This window comes from Malurus melanocephalus, unplaced genomic scaffold (genome assembly GCF_030028575.1).
Source record: "Malurus melanocephalus ecotype Western Australia unplaced genomic scaffold, MMel_1.1 scaffold_516, whole genome shotgun sequence".
In the NCBI taxonomy this organism is placed as follows: domain Eukaryota; kingdom Metazoa; phylum Chordata; class Aves; order Passeriformes; family Maluridae; genus Malurus; species Malurus melanocephalus.
Window position 1 is genome coordinate 148,756 of NW_026623748.1, and position 18,815 is coordinate 167,570.

General features: G+C 40.4%; 1 protein-coding gene across 12 annotated transcripts in view; it reads right to left on the bottom strand.

Annotated features, from left to right (window-relative positions):
* Positions 1-18,815, bottom strand: part of TNRC6C (trinucleotide repeat containing adaptor 6C) — a 100,215-nt gene that overhangs the window by 16,604 nt on the left and 64,796 nt on the right. For 8 of the 12 annotated variants that reach the window (XM_057381584.1, XM_057381585.1, XM_057381594.1 and 5 more), the window contains 9 exons: positions 11,999-12,208; positions 10,639-10,805; positions 9,896-10,000; positions 9,373-9,453; positions 8,674-8,731; positions 8,324-8,469; positions 2,956-3,105; positions 1,564-1,710; positions 998-1,120 (listed from right to left, as the gene is read on the bottom strand). In XM_057381584.1, coding sequence (XP_057237567.1) covers positions 998-1,120; positions 1,564-1,710; positions 2,956-3,105; positions 8,324-8,469; positions 8,674-8,731; positions 9,373-9,453; positions 9,896-10,000; positions 10,639-10,805; positions 11,999-12,208 — 1,187 coding nt within the window. The remainder of the gene's footprint in view (positions 1-997; positions 1,121-1,563; positions 1,711-2,955; positions 3,106-8,323; positions 8,470-8,673; positions 8,732-9,372; positions 9,454-9,895; positions 10,001-10,638; positions 10,806-11,998; positions 12,209-18,815) is intronic. The other 4 variants (XM_057381591.1, XM_057381588.1, XM_057381583.1 and 1 more) reach the window with 3 other exon arrangements.

Genomic DNA, 18,815 nt, shown 5'->3' on the forward strand with positions numbered 1-18,815 from the left:
TATAGAAATAGGATAAAGAACAATTGTCATTTTTGWTTTGGCCATTTTGAGTTCTGACAATGCTTTGTAGTTAGATCACTTTTGCTGTTTCATTCCTGAAAAAAATCCACCATTTTCAAGGGGTTGGCTTGGCAGCAAATTTTTTTTACGAGGTAAAAATGTGTTCTCTGGAACACATGAATTCAAAATCCAAAGTAATTTTGCACAGGTATTTTTCAAGTAGCTGTGTACTGTTCAATTATGAGAATAATTCTGTGTTTCTCAAAACTAGAGAAAATAACCAGAAATTAATAGCATCAAACACTGTTACTAGTAAAGAATTTAACTAGCATATTGACACCAACAACTAAACTAGTTTGTCATCTATAATTTTATGTTTAACCCAGGCCAATACTGAGTTTACAGTACTTATTTATAAAATATTTTTTAAATCCAATTAAATATTTTCCTATGCGTGAAAAATGCAGAAAAAAAATTGCAAACACAGCTAAAGTACACAAAAGCAGGTAGCTSTTATTGCWTGATGTGMTTAATACACACTCCRTTAATTAAAGCGAATTTACCCTACMTTTWATTTTTTAGTGAKGCAAAAGAAGGAAGCTCTGTAGGTAACTCAGGTGACCAGCACTGCCAAGATTTCTCTTTTTGTGTTGTGAACACTTGTGTGCAGTTTAATCAGTTCTTTCTATTGACATGTAACACACAGGTCAGTGCTGTTTGAGCACACACTATGCTATTCACACCARCAGGAAGACAACTGACTTTTAGTTCCACTGATCAGCTGTAAAGGATAATTAATCCACAAATGATAATTTATAAAGCCCAAGGCAAAAAATATCATTTTGTTTCTTTAAAAAGAAACTTTACCAAAGAAATCAGCAGCTGATTGTTCTGAAGATATGTCATGTCATTTAAAAATTTAGTCAGTCATTTTCCTATTTTATCTTCATGCCTCCAATTCTGATTTAGAGCTCATTTGCCACATCTTTTAACTTACCAGCTGCAGCTGATAGAGCTGGTTCAACATCGTCATATGCTGAGGATTATTAATTGGCGAGGTTAACTGTGCAGGGCTGAGACCAATGTTTTTTGCTGCAAACTGCAAAAGCTGTGCTTGAACCTAAAAAAGAGTATTAAATATTGTATGTTTACTTTTACACTGACAACTGTGCGAGCCATTAATAAGAGTCACAAGACATCAGCWGGAAAAAGTTACTATTATTGGAAGTAATACCGTGAAGTATAAAAAAATTAGCAGGAGGCTCTAACAAAAATCTTAATAATTGTACTTAGGTGTTCATTTATAGAAAAAGAGATGAGAACAAGCTCGTCAGAAACACCACTGCTTGCAAAGAAGAACATGGGAATGTGCTCTCAGAGGTGATTACAGGATACACATGTGAGAACACCTCATCCATGCCACATTTTCCTGCCTAAGAAATAAATCAATAAATAACATGGACACAGCCAGGCAACAGGGGCTGCAAAGCCTCAGGAGCAYGACAGAGTGCATGGGAAGAGCTCCAGGGAAAGGGAAAACGTATGAGTGAGGTGTTGTCTGACCTGAGGGGATAGAAACTGAGGCACTTGAGCACGAAGACTAGGCTGGGATGAATTAAGAGGTTGCACTGGCGGTTGCTGCGGCTGTTGCATGGTCCTGGCTTGTGCTGCTCCGCTATTGCCAAACATACCCAGATTGCCACTCGGTATCTGCAGCAGGACAACAGCGACACTGGCACTTAGTGACATCACTCAGCAATAACCTGCATGTTAGCTGTCTGTGCAGACTTTATTCTCAGTGATTATGACAGCAYGAATCAAGAAACCAGCACATACAGATTGTATTGAAAACCAGGTTTAGAATCGGGCAGGGCAAAGATTGCTGTGCCCAGCATCCTAAACCTCCAAAACTTTGTAGAGATGCCTGATCAAAAGTTGAAGATCWCTTTCATAAGGATGCAGAACCCTGSAGGGTCACAAGAGGAACAATGAAATGTACTTGCTAAAAATGTTTGTATTTGTGCAGCAAGGGACAGGAGAATGGAGGCATTAAACTCACAGCAACCCCATCCTCAAGCTGGCTAAGCAGTTTCTTTTTTACTCAGTCATTTTACAAAGCTACTGATAATGGACATGCTATTAGTGGAGACTGCTTTGGAAAGATGTGCTTAATGGGCTGTAAGTGCTGGACAAGTATTGCCTTAAGAAAACTAACTTGAAAAGAATACACATAATAAAGAGTCACCGAAGAATGATGAAGTTTATCGGTGCTGTTATTTCGTATCTTTGCTTGAACTTCTCTTGGATGGCAAAAATAACCTTTCCACAATCAACAGTATTTTATGGCTTCTCCCACTCATGGTGGTTATCAGTTTCCTCCCCTCTTTCCTCTCCTTTCCTTTTCTTTACCTCTCAGCCTGTTCTACTCAGGGGCCAAAACACCCCCCTTAACTSGATACTTTACCTGACCCAGGTGTTGGAAGCCCAGTTTCTTCCTTGCCACCTGTCAAAACTATGAGCTGCCTTGACACTTGGAGCAGGCATAAAAAAGGCCTCATCACTTCTCCCCCATCTCATCATTGAATGATTATACCAGCCAGGAAAGATGAATTAGAGCACTGTGTCTGCCTCAGAGCCTGTGACAATTAAYAATGCCTCAAAAAAAGAGATTTCCCATCAATGAAGGCAGAGCCACACCASKGTTCAGGTGTATAAATCCACAATACTCTTCTTGATGAGTATGTGTCATTAGCAGGCTAATTACAACTAAGCAGTTGTTTTGTGTCCTGCAAGGTGGAATGTTTACACTGCAGGTAGTTCCTGTGCTGGTATTTCACATGAACAAAGCCGTTGCACTTCCAGGTTAAACSCGTTTTCCCTGGGGAAGTGGCTGATGTGTACTAGCAGCTACTCCAGAGCTGGAATTCCCTTTGGGATCTCCCCCAACAGCCTTACCTGTCTAGAAGAATTCAAGTTTTGCATGCCCAGCCCTGAGGCAATCCCGCCCAGGGTCTGATTAGGGAGTGCACTGTTTGAAAGGGGGAGCTTCAGGCTTGGTGAAGGCAAAAATGGTGAAGTAGTGGGCTCTTCCACTAGGCCGCCATCCTGATTGGAGAAAGAAAGGGTGAGCTGTGTGCGGTGCCAGGAGCCCACAGTGCACAAAACAGTGTCCCATGGAGACAGAAAAGGGCATGGATGAATAAAAAGATATATAAAAAAAGGTATGAATAACAGGGAATGAAAAAGTATGGAGTGAAGGGAGAAGAAAAAGAGAAACAGGATTAAGGTACTGTTTGTCTTTGCTTTGTTGTACTTAATCCCCAAAAGCAAAATCACCCTCATCCACCTTTCCAGAGGAAAGGAGGTAWTTTAGCAGCTGATTGCAGAGCTATCATGTGGCTATTGCCTCTCTCCACTTAGGTTTTCTCCTTTCTTCTCCACCAGACTGAAAGGCGGAAAGGGGAGAGGCCCAGCACATTTCAGGGAAGCCCTCWGTCTGTCTGGAAAACTCCAGCAGCAGAGCACAGACATCAAACAGMGCTTTAGCAAACCCAAAACTTGGGAAAGGCCAAATCAGCTAATTTGACACCAGTCTGGATTCGGTTCCACATCATAGCTCTGCTCTGAAAAAAGCATTTTTGCATTAATCCCCTTTCTTAACTGAGACACACGAGCCTCTTTTAATATTCACACAGCGCTGAGTTATTAATACCCACTCTGAAACATGACACTGCGAGGCACCCACTGAACACAAACCACCAAACCCAGTAATGACAATATCGGCTGGGCAGCCTTGCTGAACATCCCCAGGAGGAGGCAGATTTTAGCAAGGCAGGAGAAGCCCCCTCTGCTAACTGGGCTGTGAGAAACCATGGAGCCAGTGCACAGGAGGCAGCCCCCAYGGGGGGCAAACAGCAAGGCAGAAAATAAAATAAATGAGAAAACCCCCAATCAAACAGGTAGATCTCTGCTCGTGTTTCAGTGGGGCACCGAGTTCTATCTCAAACTGTGCTTTGATGTCTGGGAAGCCTGCGGCAGGCATGATCAAATAACACTGTGTACAAAGTAGGGCTCCAAAAAAACAGGCAGAGAGAAAACGCTTTCATTTGCAATGTGCTGGGCTGGTGTTTTTCAGGCAGCGTGTTCATTGCAAGGAAAGGCTTTTTAAAGAGGTGAGGAGCTAGGTTATTTCAGCCAATAAATTCAATGCCCCAGAAGATTGTGAGATACTGGTGAAGCTTCTTTGTTCAAAAAGCAGCCCGGTCTGCTTAGCACATACCCAAACAGATGACCTAATGCAGCAAGCATGCTCACTGAATTTTACGTTTTAACCTAATCCTGAAAAATGCATTTTCTACAGCTCTCCTTTGATGCAAAGGAAAAGTTTCTTTACTATCAGGCAAAGTGACACTTGACATGCTATCTGACTATCCTGAGGGGGACACTGACATTTTCTAATGATATCCCCAAGGCCTTTCAGCTCGAGATATTTTACATTCTACTGGACATCAGTCACACTCCACAAACAACTGCAGCTTGCATGACAGTAACAGGTTCAAGGATTTCTCTTTAGATCACAGACATATGTTTACAATTCTACCCTTCCCCCTTCAAAGTGAAAATCATTTCAGKGCTTGCTCTCCCCTTCAGATGCCATTGTTTCCTATGTGAACAGATCTACTGACCATGAAAGACCTACCCTGCCCCCCAAATTTATTCAAGTCTTGTCTTACTGACATTATTTTCTCTCAATTTGGAAATAGGCAGTGCCAGAGATGGTGGAGGACAAGCCACACTGGGGATTCAGACATTTCATCTGCAGACTCCCTCACAAGTGTGTCCCTTGGCTGAACTGCAGCAAATGGCTTTTRTGCAGGTTTATAATATTTTGTTCATATTCACTTGGTTCCATTTTACTTAATTTGTACTTGTTGCACTGTGCTGCACAAATCTATGCTCTATAACTGAATTAAAATCAATTCATTTAACATGAAGGGTTTTAGCTGGTCAAATTAAAGCACCCATCAGCCATTCTCAAGCCAGACGAGAGGCCACTTACTGCTCACAGTGGTTTCTGACCCATTATTTCTCAGGATCCTTTATGTAATAATTGTTTCCTGAAGAAACAATCTTTTCTACCTAACCTTTCCTTTTCTGTGATTTTCTTACAAATTTATGTTACACTTCTTCCCCRGGCTACTCAATTAAAAACTGAATCATCACATTATGCTCAATTCAGCACTGCTTTTAACTTTTTTGAAAGGACTTGACACACCCATAAAATTCTATTGGTAGCAGTATTTTTCACTACAGTTACCAAACACATGGTGGTTTTTAGGACTTTGGGAAGTCTCTCACAAGAGTCTGCAGTACCAAATGACAGAATGCAAGCGGAATTACTCAAAGGTTTTTTGCCCTGTGAGACATGGACAATTTAGCAGAGGATGCCTGAACACTTTGGCAGTCACCTACCAACAACTGYCACTTAATGAATCAAAATGTCCCAACAGGCAGAGGGGAGGCTGCTGAATCTGCCAGAGGTCTTTAGACAATGTCAGTTACAGAAGTAGCTGGCAGAAAATACACACTAACTTCTTTAAAAAAGATTGAAAAAAAAATCCTTTTCTAAAAGAGGAAATTAAAGTAATAAAATTTCATCTAAAAATAAGCTCTGTTCAAATCAAACAGGAGTTAGGTATAGGCAAGAGAAACATAGAGGAAATACTCAAAGTACTCCTCATACAAGGGAAGGTGAGAGTGGTGTCAGTCACTGATCACAGGAAGCAGAAATGGAGGAAAGAGGAATTTAAGAGTTAAATTTAAGATCCTACTGATCATTATCTAATTGTGAGATCTACAGAAGAGTTTCTCCATGATAATAAAATATCCTATGTTTTGTCCCACAGACAAAAACCAATCACAATCACCAGAGATTATGGGCTCAGAATGTGAGGGATGAGGTTGAAAAAAACCCAACAAACACTATGTTCAAATCAGAAAGAAGAAAAAAGTCTAATCAGAAGATTTTTGGAAGAAAAGGACTGCATCAAGGCTTGTAGACCTGGATTTTGCAGTAGCAGAGAACAGGAGCTGATCACTGAATAGGAGGGTAGGGAAAAGGAAACTTCATTTGCAAGGTGAGGATTTCAGAATCTCAAKCCAAACTCTACTTGGAAAAAAGATCCCTTCTGTGGGCTTATTTCTGGTATTTAAAGGATGCTCCCAGGAAAACCTGACATGTTTTTTCTTACAAATCTGATGGCTCCAGAAGACACCAGGTAACATCTTCAGGCAAACATGACACCTAAGCACAGCATGCCAGCCACCAAGTGTAAGATAATGTGGYTGAGATCACGTATCAGGGCTGGATCTTTATTCCCTCAAGGCCACTGGATTTTGTCCCCTCTCCTTTTATGGTGCTACAGGTCAAGATAACATCCTGAGAAATAATAAATTAACAAAGACTGRGTGCCAAAGATTGACTTAGTGTGACACAGAATAAAGAGCACYTGCAGCAAGCAGAGAAAGCAAACACTCAAAGGTGATGTTGAGCTGCACAGACCACTCCTCATCAAGAGAGAACAGGGAGTTCAGTGGGTCCACAAGCAAATGTCAGGTTTCAAAATTCTTCCTCCTCAAATGTATAAAGTTTTAAAAAAAACAGAAAATACTGGCCTTAGCTGTTTAGGGATAAATGATGGAGTCTCAATGCAGGTGAGCTGAGACAATCGGCGATAGCGATGAGCGCACCAACCCAAACTACAATTTCATGAAGAGGAACCTTGCAGAACTTACTGAATACTCAGCAAAGCCAACAGAAGGATGGTAACTTGATAAGACAATAATTAAAACAARGAATGTTGGCTGGAGTGCTCTGTCCAGCTGTGTGCAGAGCTTGTTCCTCACCAAGGATGATCCTGAGTAGGAAATGAGACAGCTCCAGACTCMTGCCCTGAAAAAGAACCTCAAAGGGCAAAAAGGTTTTGGAGAAGAGGAGTTGCTCTACTAACATGAGCTGTAAATCTGGAAAGAATTTCTATGGGGGAAAAAAAAAATCTGTTCTTAAAGTAGAAACTATATTTATTTAATTCACTTAGCAAGTTGCTCAACACTGTGATAGCTAACAAATACAGTGTGGGATTATTTCCTTTGTTAGAGCAAAGTCACTGTGACAGATTGTGCCTAGACTGATAGATTTTACTTGCTGTATGAATATTAATGATTTTAGTACTCCCTTCTCAATAGTTGTGTTTAACATATGTTTCCAGAATCACGCATTATGCTGCACATAATGCACCTCTCTCTCTGGCAAGAATTTTCTGATGAAGATATTGTTATCCAAGGAAAGGAAAGGTTAACTGCCATGCATGCATCTTCTGTGGCCTTCAATTAACATGTTCATTAAAGTCTGCCATAGCTAAAAAGGAACTTTATATGGGTGGATATCATGACTGCCTCACACCCTGTACACAGCTCATGTGAAATGAATTGGTTTCAGCACAGTTTGTGAAAAGCACTGCTTTCTGTGTTTGGAACCCTCCATCAGCCATCTGTATGAACCTTTAATTAATCTGAGATTCTTSTTTCCTTATCAGTAATTTTTAGGGGGATTCTTAGGTGATTTGGTGGGTCTCTTTCTGTCAGGTTGTAAATCTCATTTCCTACTGAAGAACTGGCTGCACTTTTCCATATATCCTTTGCTTTAGTCACTTTGAATCCTGGACACCACAAACTTCTGGAGCCTTTCCSTCACTCATTAAATGGGGCTGGGAAATTTGTCATATGTGATCACAGAAAGGGAAGTTCATTGGAGAAGCTATTTATGACTGTGCATGTCTGCTGAGACTTAACATAAATACCTTATTCCTTATTCCTATTTAGGTACTGAACTTTCACTGATATCTATAAGAAGCTCAAAACTTGAAGAAGAGAAATTAGGAGATTCTGGCAGATTTTGGCCTTGGTGCTGCCTGACTGTGAATTTGGACAAGGGTCACTGACTGGACGCTCACAAGAGTAGAAAGATTTCTGTGCTTCCCTTTTATACTCTTTTTTTCCACTTCTAGTTCTGTTGTGCTACAGATTCCCTAGCAAATTTTCAAGGGTAAAATGGGATGACCATTCTTTACTTCTATGTGAGAATCCAATCACTGATCCTTTCCACAAAGACTGAATTCCCCATAAGACTGAAAAACAGACAAGAAAAGGAACAAAGCCGTATCTATCACATTTCTTTCTATGCTTTCTAAACAGTGGAAATCATCAGTATTTCTACTCTGTGCACACTCTGACTTGTGCACCACGTTCCTATTTSTGGACTTACCTTGTCAAGGAAGGTGGGGCGGTCCATGGAAGACTCTTTGGAGATTGGTGGTGGGCGGCAGCCAAGGGGTTTGGTGACCATTCCATTATAGTCGGTCACTCCCATTCCACGCTTGTCCATTTCCACCTTCTTTTCCAGCAGAGCACCTGCACAGAAAGAGGAAATGTATTGGAAAAGGTGAGGCAGGGAGAGCAAAGCTGCCAAGAGTAGYTCAGAGAAATACATCCTGCTTACAAAAGCAAAGCAAGAAAATAAATATTATCCAATTGGTCTGGACATAATCAACTGCTCAGAACACAGGGTTCCTGTGTTGCTTTAAAGACAAAAAAATTACTTACACAGATACTTACTCATGGCCTGATCAAGATTCATACTGTTGCTCTTCAAGGCCTCTTCTGCTGGCTCTCTCTGCCAAAAACAAGAATTATGTTAAGAGGAAAAGTAATCACGTTCAKATGATTTCAAAGTAACCTGAGAAAACAGACACATCTCTTAAATACTGCGTTTAATATTTACTCAGCAGYTTAAATAAGGTCTGCGTGTGTTTTTTCCCGTTTTCAGCAATTTCCATAATTCAGGTATTGCATTTCAGTTTGTCAAGGAAGTACCAGCTCTACAAGGTGAAACATGCTGTTCTGCTTAAATGTCTTCCTGTTTTCCATGAACAACTCAAATATCACAATGATATGATTTTCTCTAAAAAACAACCCAGCTATACTCTCATTTCACCCATCTAATAAAAATAAAGAGGGACAGGAGGGAATTATTACTGCAGTTCAAAGTAACACCTGGTGTTATAAAACTATGAACTTCAAAATATTACAAATGTCCTCATGGAAAGTATAAGCTCAGTTGATTTCAGAGTGCTCTACAGGTTTACAGCAGATTTCTGAAACTACACTATGTGTTTAAATGCAGATCAGAGCTGCAGCCAGGAGCCTTCCCAGCCTGCAGACTGCAGATCTTGGCATAGCTACAGTCTGAAACAGCCACAGTCAGAACCACAAGCTAAAAGCTAAGGCACAGTGTGCTGGCTGAGCACTACTCACAGGGAAGCCCATGTCTGTGAGCTGTTTAATCAGACGGTTCATGATCCAGGCCTCATCCTGCTTGCTAGATGTCTTCATGCCCTTAGTAAATAAATGGGAGATTCCATTAATGGGCTGGTTTCCACATTCATTTGAATGAGATGTACATAAAAGAAATGGTAAGTGGTTTTTATTAATAACACATGCTACTGAAAGATGTATTAGTACATTAATTCAGAAAGTATTGAAGAACCCTCCGAGCAACGCGACTACGATTCTCTTCCCCCAAAAGTGTAAAATTTTATCTCAGCTGAATAGGTGTTCAGTGTACTATTTAGTATTTGATTTGCTGGCCACTGAATTAAAGCCACCTTTGAATTTATGTATTTCATTTTAATCCTTGGCAGAAAAATATAATGAAATAAAGCTGAAATAGTACAACACTTCCTGAAAAACATTCCCAAAAACAAGTTTGCAACCTTGAAGTTAAGAATGTTACTCAGTGTATTTTCTTAAAAACAAACAAGAGCGTCTAGATAAACACCTTTAAAAGATCTCTGTGCAGCTTTTCTATCACAAAATCCTTAAGAAGTCTCTTCCTTTCAGTTCTCCAGAAAGTACCAAGGGACAAGCGCGGATTTGTTTTGGGCTGCGGACAGTACAAGAAACAACCATACTTGATCAAATCAYCGGCCTAACTGTTGGCTAATGGAATAACAAACAAAGTGGCTAAATGCATTCCCAATTCCTTTAAGTTACAGCCTGGCCTTGTCCTGAAATAAAGGCTGTGCAATGGAAAATCTCTTCACACAATTGTCTATGTTCTTGGTTGAGTGCAGCATTAACACAAGTTSGCTTTGTTCTCACACACACACACACCTCACAAATAGAAAACAGRTATTTTTGTTAAACAACTCCATCAYAAATTATTGTTTGCTTTTCCACCACCATGGGAAGTGCCTGAAAGCCCCCTTAACACCTTTTCTCCTTCTGTTAATACATTATCATTTCTTTAGAATACATGGAAGCTTATAAACTTAAGAGAAAACAAAGGCAAATGCAACAAAACTCCCAAAGCATCTGAAATGCCTAAATTCAAAGATCTCCCATTCCCCCTTGGAAACAAGGTAGACTGCACTTGAACCACTGTAGTGGCAAGCTGTGCTTCTGTTCAGGTGTCAGAGGTCTAATTTCAGGTGTAATGCACCAGCAAATTCATGACAACTTATTCTACCAAYGTTATACTAATTCCACTCTTGCTGGAGAGTGCCTTTATTTTTGTCTTACCTTCTGAAGTCCTTTCTTCGGGGCATTCCCCCAGGAATTACAGGAGGAGCTGCTCTCTTGTGAAGCAGTATTATTCCACATATCTCCTTCTTCATCTTCCCACTGACTAGTACTGAGATTCACTTCATCCCCACCACTGCCCCAGCCTTCTTGCATAGATTTTGAAGCTGGAGGGAAGAAGGGACAAGAAAAATCTTACTCAGTTTCCTGCAAATTTTACAGAAATACCCTTTTGTGCCATATCCAGCRTGCTAACATGAGTATTTTGAAGAGATAAAGAAGTTCATCAAACAGCTTAATTGGCATTACAATGATAAGGATGCCTTCTTTGAAGTCAGCAAAAAAATRAAAAGTTCTCAAATACTTAGAGAAGAAAAAAATCCAGCAAATGCAAGTCTTGCTTTTCCCAGAATAAGGAAGATCTGTGGTCATGGCCACTCCACTCTCCTAGGAACAAGGAACCCAACTACAAGCATGCACTTATTAAGTGCCATTTTGCTTTCAATGCATCTCACCATTTTAGCTRCCACGTTCTTCTGATGAACAAATTCAAACTGTGAAGTCATTAATGCTCAGAAAGTCATTCCCAACTTGGAAGAATGGATTCTGAAAGGAGCTCGTGGGCTGCAGGGAACGCTTTATATTCAGTGACGAGGTTGTGTCGCCTCAGTCCGTTTTGCTCTGTTTACTCCGTTTAAAGCTGGGATTACTCATTTTAAAAGTTCTCCTCCTCCTTTTATGTTTTCTGGCACTTTAAACTATGTCTCACTATGGTATTTTGCAGGAGTGAAACTCTAGGCAACCTCCACAGCAAAAATAGAAGTCCAAAGCAATCACTGTGGGCCTCAGGACATTCAGAGATGAAGGATATTTATCATATAGGAATCACACAGCAGGAAGTAGTTCAGGATGTTCCTGAACYTGTGAAAAGTTTTAATGGCTGAAGAAGACACCCACTCACTCAGTTTAACCCAATATGAGGTTATGATTAGCTGTTCTCAAGTGTTGCTTTTCCCACCAGAATCAATTCTATCTTTACTGTTCTCCACTACTTCTCATGCCAATACAGGTTTCTTTTAGGCACCAAGGGCTAAGTCCTAGTCACATCCTTCTGCAGTTTCACACTTTCCTCCACCTCTGCTATGCTGCTTTCCCAATACACAAAACTGCTCTCCTTTAAATCTACAGACWGATGCACTATAATCAGAGTTTTTAATTAATATGGTATTTGGAATCATATAGTCTTGTGACAGCTAATGAAGTTTAGAGAACRACACTATGAAGGCAGTCTGCGATTGAAATGCACAGATGTGGCAGAAGCAAAGCCCCCTCCTCTCCCCTGGCAGCCCCGTGTGTGTACCTGGTTTGCACAGTGCTGGGGCAGCAGCTGGAGCGTTTGTTCTTCCATAGGTCCCTGCCGGCTCGGCAGGATTCTCTCCCCACCCGGTCCCACTGCTGGGGGGCTTCCCCCACGCCGAAGTGCCATTATCAACTGCAGCAGAAGGGGAGGAGGGCTCTCCCCAGGAAGCTTCGCTCTTGGTGTGGACAGCAGGCATCTCTCCCCAGCCTGCTGGAGCAAGGCAAGGAGAACAGTGATGAGAGGAAAGGTTTTATCAGCCAGTAATTTCAGAAAACTTTAAATTTTATTGAAGTGTTTCTCTGGAAGGAGCGTGAACTAGTAAGTACACAAAGAGATTCTAGTTAAGTGTGTTAAAAAAAAATCCCTTAAATTTAGTCTCAGGAGTTTTTTCTTAATTCAATACTAATRCAAARTTGTCAACACAGAAAGAGGGTTTTKCCTCACAGCTAGAAGCATCCAGGYTGCCAAGTGAGCACTACAGCTGGTCCCAAGGTGCAGCTGCTCCCAACTGCCCAGGGCCAGCATTCCGGACACCAGGACCCCAGTGTAAGCTGGGCCTTACTTCACTGAAAGATTTCTACCCATTTTAACTCCTTTTCACTATTTACAAACTAAAAAATCTCTTTTCTCATGCCCTGGCAGTCAGATGCTGTTTGATTGTCCCACCTTTCAGTGAAGATTATCTGTGYTGAATAGAGCTGTTATTACAGCTCATGGTTACTGTGCTCTCTACCCATCCCTACCACTGACCTTCTACATTATAATAAATATTATTTTAAGGGGAACTAATCAAGATTTCAATTAGGATCCATAATCCAAACCACGGGGAACGGCAGGTAGAGCCATTGTTTTCCTACAGAGTATTACATGAACTCACTGAAAGACGTAAGCGACCGCAAAGAAACAGCCTTAGTCTGGCTTGSCTCGGATGTAATGCGCTTAAATCCATATGACACGATTTTAGCCTGCAGCTGAATGTGGCAGGAACAGCCACAGAGCTCCTGAGCCTAGAGAGCAACATTGACCAACACAGCAAAAGGGTAAATTCAATTTACAACCATGTTACCAGAGGTTTTCTGAGGAGAGGACTTGGATCACAGATGGAGTTCAAGGTACTTTTTAAACATATACAAAAGAAAGGCACAATAAGTGTTAGAAAACAAGGTTCTTATAGATACCTGATACTAACCTATTTTTCTACAACCGTAAAAGAAATTACATCCAATTACATGACAGCTGAGCTCTCAACAAATATTGTAGAATTCAGCCTGCTTAAAACCTCCACTGGTAATTAGGCTTCTAAATCAGGAACTGGTTCTCTTTTCACTGAAGATGAATGTTATTAAGATGAACATTTTGAAAGTGAATGACCAGATGCTACTTTGCCATAGCAGTATTTCCGTTTTCTGCTCTACAATGGTTATCTGTAAAAATACTCTGGAAAGGTTTCAAAAAGCAGGAACAACATTTTYTCCACAAACTGACACCCMGAATAGGCAACAGAAAGGGAGCTGKGTCGGAGAGTACCTTGAAAYAAAYTGGAATAACCAAGCAATAGTTTTTCACTGAGCAACAAGWCCTTGCAGAACTCACTGAATTCCCGTTACCAGAAATTGCAGCAACATCCATTGTCAGTAACAACTCAAACAGTGCTTGGCAGAAAAAAAAATTCGAAGAGATGGGCCCAGAGCCGTCCATCGCTCCAGTCAGTGTTCCTGCATTACGTATTTATTTTAGGTTCTATTCCTTACAGCCAGTGCAGCTCTCTCAGACACTGATCCAAGTGCAGATGGCACAACCCAGAGCCAAACTCTCCACTGGCAGATTCAGGAACTTGCAGCTTCATAAAACTTCTCTACCAGCAAGAGGCACTGAGTTTAAAGGCAAGCTTCTGAAACAATCCAAAATGTCACTTTTTCATTAAAGTGACTTCCATTTGAAACAAAAATACTGTGGGGTTTAGACTCGATCAACGTACCTTACATTTCTGGTTATTTTAAGGTGTGTAAAGAAGATAAACTGGCAGATCCACAGATGTACCTGAATGAACCTGTACTTAACATGACAGCTTCCTCGGTGGTGCACTGAAATACTTATTTCAAGGTTTCTGCTTGTATCTTCAAGCCAACTTTGTTTAAGGGAGGCTTTATTTGAATTTTTGCTCACTACTCAGGAGGCAACTGGCAGGCAACTRCGTGTATTTAATCATATTGGCAGTTGAAAAAGATTAACTGCAGGCAAATGAATCAGAAAACAAAACATCTCCACGGCACCAACCAGACTACAAACAGAGACAGTGCAAGGTAATAACATTTCCCTGACTTCGTGCAACCTAAAATGGAAACTCTACCTAATTCAGTTTATTAAATCATCCTTAAAAGACAATTCATATATTAAAAATCCAAAATGTGCTAYGTTATAGAATAAAAACATCAAAAGAATTGGTTTTTCTGTTGCTCTTCACTATGAATTCAACAATTTCAGTTAAAGGCCACAGATGTGTAATGTCCAAATTATTTTAAGTGCTTTTAAATGCACTGGGCAGGAAATAATATGGGATTACAAACAATGAGGGATCCAGCCTTTACTAAAAGAGAATAATACAAGTACATAAAAGCAAACAAAATAAATCAATGGAAAGTTTTCCAAACTATCTTAACAGACAAAATTGAATATGGAAAATGAGCAAATAAAACCTGAAGGCTGCTGAAGTGTGCACTGCAAAAACTAACCTGTCTGCAAATTCTGGAGCACTTCTAAATTGCAAACCTGCTACTCCTCTGTGCAAATATCTGGTGTTCCAATGCCACTGTCTCTGTCCTACCTTTCTATGACTCCAACTGATTCTGTTAAGCTTAAAGGTAAATAGTTACATTTTTGAATGAATGGTGTGGAACTCTCCAAGGCTCTTGGGAAGACRAAACAAGATCTTTGAGTGGTCTCAAAACCTGAAGATGCCAAACATTTTCCAAAACTCTGCTTGGAGAAAACTTACTATTTTCTTATGAAARTAACACAGATTTAGGTTCTCCTGGTAAAAAGCTCCTTAAAAACCCACCCAGATTTGCAAAAACATTTCGCAACAGAACATGCTCCATTAAAGGCTTCTTTGGCAAGAAAGTGAGGTTTTAGTACTGAAGTTTTAAAATACTGTTAGAATTGCAAGAAATGAAAAGATCAGAGTGAGTAATAAACATGGACACATTGGCAGAGCTTTGTTTTATAGGAATAAAAACATAATTAACATTGGGCCACAGCCAACAGGAAATCCTCAAGGGAAAGTGAAATGTTAACTAAGCTGTGGCAGGATGCAGTTGTTTTCCCTCAAAATAACCCTATAGCCATTTGGATGGCAGAAATTGTTTTCCTTCAAGTTGTTGGTCCGTGATAAATACCAGAGCACATGACTACAATACAGGCTAACCAAAATATGACAACCTTATGTAGATAAAACAAGAAGACATCAGGTAGAAAAGAGATTGTTTACTAATTACATACTAGTTATTCTRCTAATAAAAGGGATAAGCTRTAGGGTGTGTGTGTAYAAAGGGGGGTTTTATGTATACATTTAAGAGCCACCTACAATCCTAAACCTTTCAAATCCTCATTTTCTGAAAGGGATTTCATTTTGTCCCTGAGCATTCAGAAATCTCTAATTGGGGTTTCAGCAGTGAGATCACCCTTCTGTGAAAACTGAGGGCAGCTCTCCCAGCATCAMTTGGCTGCCCCCCAAAACCTGGCTGTTCATGGGCTGAGCACCCACCACAGGGTTTTAGGTTTTCACATCCTAAAGGAGACCAAAGCTGAGCTGCTTTGAAATCCATTCTGATGGAAGTTCCAAGTGAGAAAAACACTATCACGTGCRCTGCCACTTAGTGGCACAGGATTATAAAAGAAACAGAGATRTTTGGAGCTTTCAGAACTTAGGCCCAGTTCAGGTTTTTAAAACTTAAGCTCATTGCTCTCTAGTAACCACAAAGACCTTATTTTGTGACCTACAATCCCCACAGCGAAGCCTATGTTATCTTCTGTTCTTTCTTTTCTCAGCTGGAGGATGGTGGTTGGAAACCTGCCAGGCTCCCCTGACCTAATGAGAACAGGAAAGCATTGAGCCCACCCCTCAGCACTCGGAGGGAGGATCTGGTGCTGTTTGGGATCCAAAAATCTCTTTTAAGCATTTCTGTCTGCAAAATCTTTTCTCMCTTCTTACTCCCCTCGTATCAAAGCTGCATGAGTTACAAGTGCTAGGAAGAATTACACACAAGTAATTTAGACTAAATCCAAACCTAACTCAAACCCACCAGCTTTCTGCCCATCTTTCTATGTAACTCACCACTGCCTTGGGAACAAGCTCCCATAACCAGAAAGGTCTATATCTATCACATTATCTATCCCTTTCCCCCCTCTTTTTTTCCCCTCCTCTTCCAATAGAAAAAGAAACCCCTCAGAGCATTCTTCATTTTCACCAAGTGTGTACCAACATCTGCTTCCCATCAATGGCTTTTAAGTTCTGCCTTCAAAGGATCTGGAGAACTTCTGGGGATGGGTGACAACTCRAATAACAAAACTGTAACTTGGCCTCTATTTCTAAACTAATAAAGCACAATCTTCAACCCCAAAAGGGACTGTTAATCCTTTGTGAAGCCTTAGCTAGTGCTGTGCAGAAAAATTAAAATCCACTTCTTTACTACCAGGACGTATGACTGTGACAACTTCCATCTGCACCAACACTTCCTTACTTACACAGGAGTGGAATCCATGATTCCTTATTCATTACATTCCCTGAATGTGAGAGGCAGASCACATCATGACCCATGCAGATGACAAAATGCCTGTGGTAACTACATAGTTCAAGAGTTGTAGGGTTTCAGACGAGCAYTTAACTGTGCCCTATGGCACAGGCTCCAATGACACAATCCTGCTTTGCATGGAAATGCTCTACATGGAAAAACCTGCTGCTGGATGAACTTTCGTTGTGCATTGCAGAAGTCTTCTGGTTACAGGACGCTAGTCTCCTTTACTGCTGGAAATGCACAGCCAAGGGGACAGGGAACTGGAGTAGGAAAAAGAGTTCAACAGCACAACTGCACACTGCAGGTCCCTGCTGCATGAGAGGGGAGACACTCACTACTTCCTTCCCGTCTTTTGGCTGTCTCAGAAGGGACATGTTTTCGGTCTGTCTACATTTCCACACAGACCACAAGGATATTGCTCTGCAGCTGCCATGTGCTGCATGCACCGGGAAAACTGGGCCTCCTGCACTCTGAACTAAGGGAGGTCACGGGGATCACTTGGAATTGCACTGTTCTCTCTCTGTAAAATAAGCCCAGGAAAGGTCCCTCTCTGGCACAGTCACAGGTAAACACAGGCAGAGCTCAAGRCACAAGGGACTGCTCTTTGCTTCCATTTAGACAAAAATCCTTCAAAATATTTCCATGTTTGGCCTTTATATCTGTACCTCAGTATTAAGTGCATGGMGTAAAAATACACAACAAAAGGCTTAATTTATGCACGCTACAACYTGATCTAAATTTTAATATCAGAACCATATTTTAAAATGTCTTCACTATCACTCATTTCATACTTTCTTGCATGCTGACTGAAGTATATTCTGAAAGTTGAGTTTGCTTATCTTAAAAGAGTCTAAAAAAAAGAGAAAAGATTTGCTTATCTTAAAGATCTCAGAATCTTTCTAATCTACATTTTTCAAGATGCCAAACACTGTCACTTTAACCTGATCGGGGGGCAGCTTGAGCAGGTTGTTACATGTTCATGAGCAGTTTTCTGAGCATATAAACATAGTGTTTCAAAGAAACTCTGCCTTTGCTACCGTCCATTCTCTGGTGGAATCACTGCAGATTAACACCAGCTTTTAAATTCCGTTTTCAAAATCTGAAGGGTTCAGGACTGTAAGTTTTCCTCTACAAGGTGTTAATTATTTGAATTGCATTGACAATGCATTGCTCTGTATGAGCAGTTTTACAAGCATCAATGTAATCCCCYAAAAATCACCTTAATGAGAAACAAAACCTCACCCAAACCCAACCAAAAATACACTTTCATGATACTTCCACTACAATTTAGAAATCTGAATTCTTGCTTCATGGRTAAAGTTTTAAATACRGATGAAATAAGTTAGTCACATATGYTGGSCTGACCAAGTACAAAACCATTTAAATATTTCTCCTTCTGGAGCTCATGTTATTTTATTAAAATAGGTACCCTCTACTGTTAAAATATTTGACCAGACTGAGGAATATAAGACTATTTTTACACAGACATTAAGAGTAAATTTGAAWAATTCCAAAACATCAAAGAGAAAAATGATGGAAATGAGAGAACAAATCCCACCTGGAGAAAAATGTGGTTAAAAAAGCCAGTATTCAGCCATGACCAAGATGAAACAAAAACTTGGAGACAAAACTCAGATGGAGAATTTGAAAGAGTACTGCATGATTAGATTTATTTTGGCGAGGTCTCTGGTCATGATATGGGCTGCAAATGTAACTTTTATTTAAACACCTCTCCTTTGAACATCTTYCATGCATTTTTATTCTTTGCTGCTTGTCTACAACAGCATCTTATATTTTGATTAGAAAAATTTCTAAATACCTAAAAACTTGTCTTTGAAACACAGATGAAGTGAGGATAACCTAATTTMAGGCACCCTGATTATTAATACCTTGAACCAGTCCTGCTTTCTGAGAACCACACAAAATCCAGGACACTGACTGTGCCTGAGCCCTGAGGTACGGAAGAGAACCATTTCTTCTTAGAAGACAACAAAAACTGGACAGAGAAACATCAACAGCCTAAA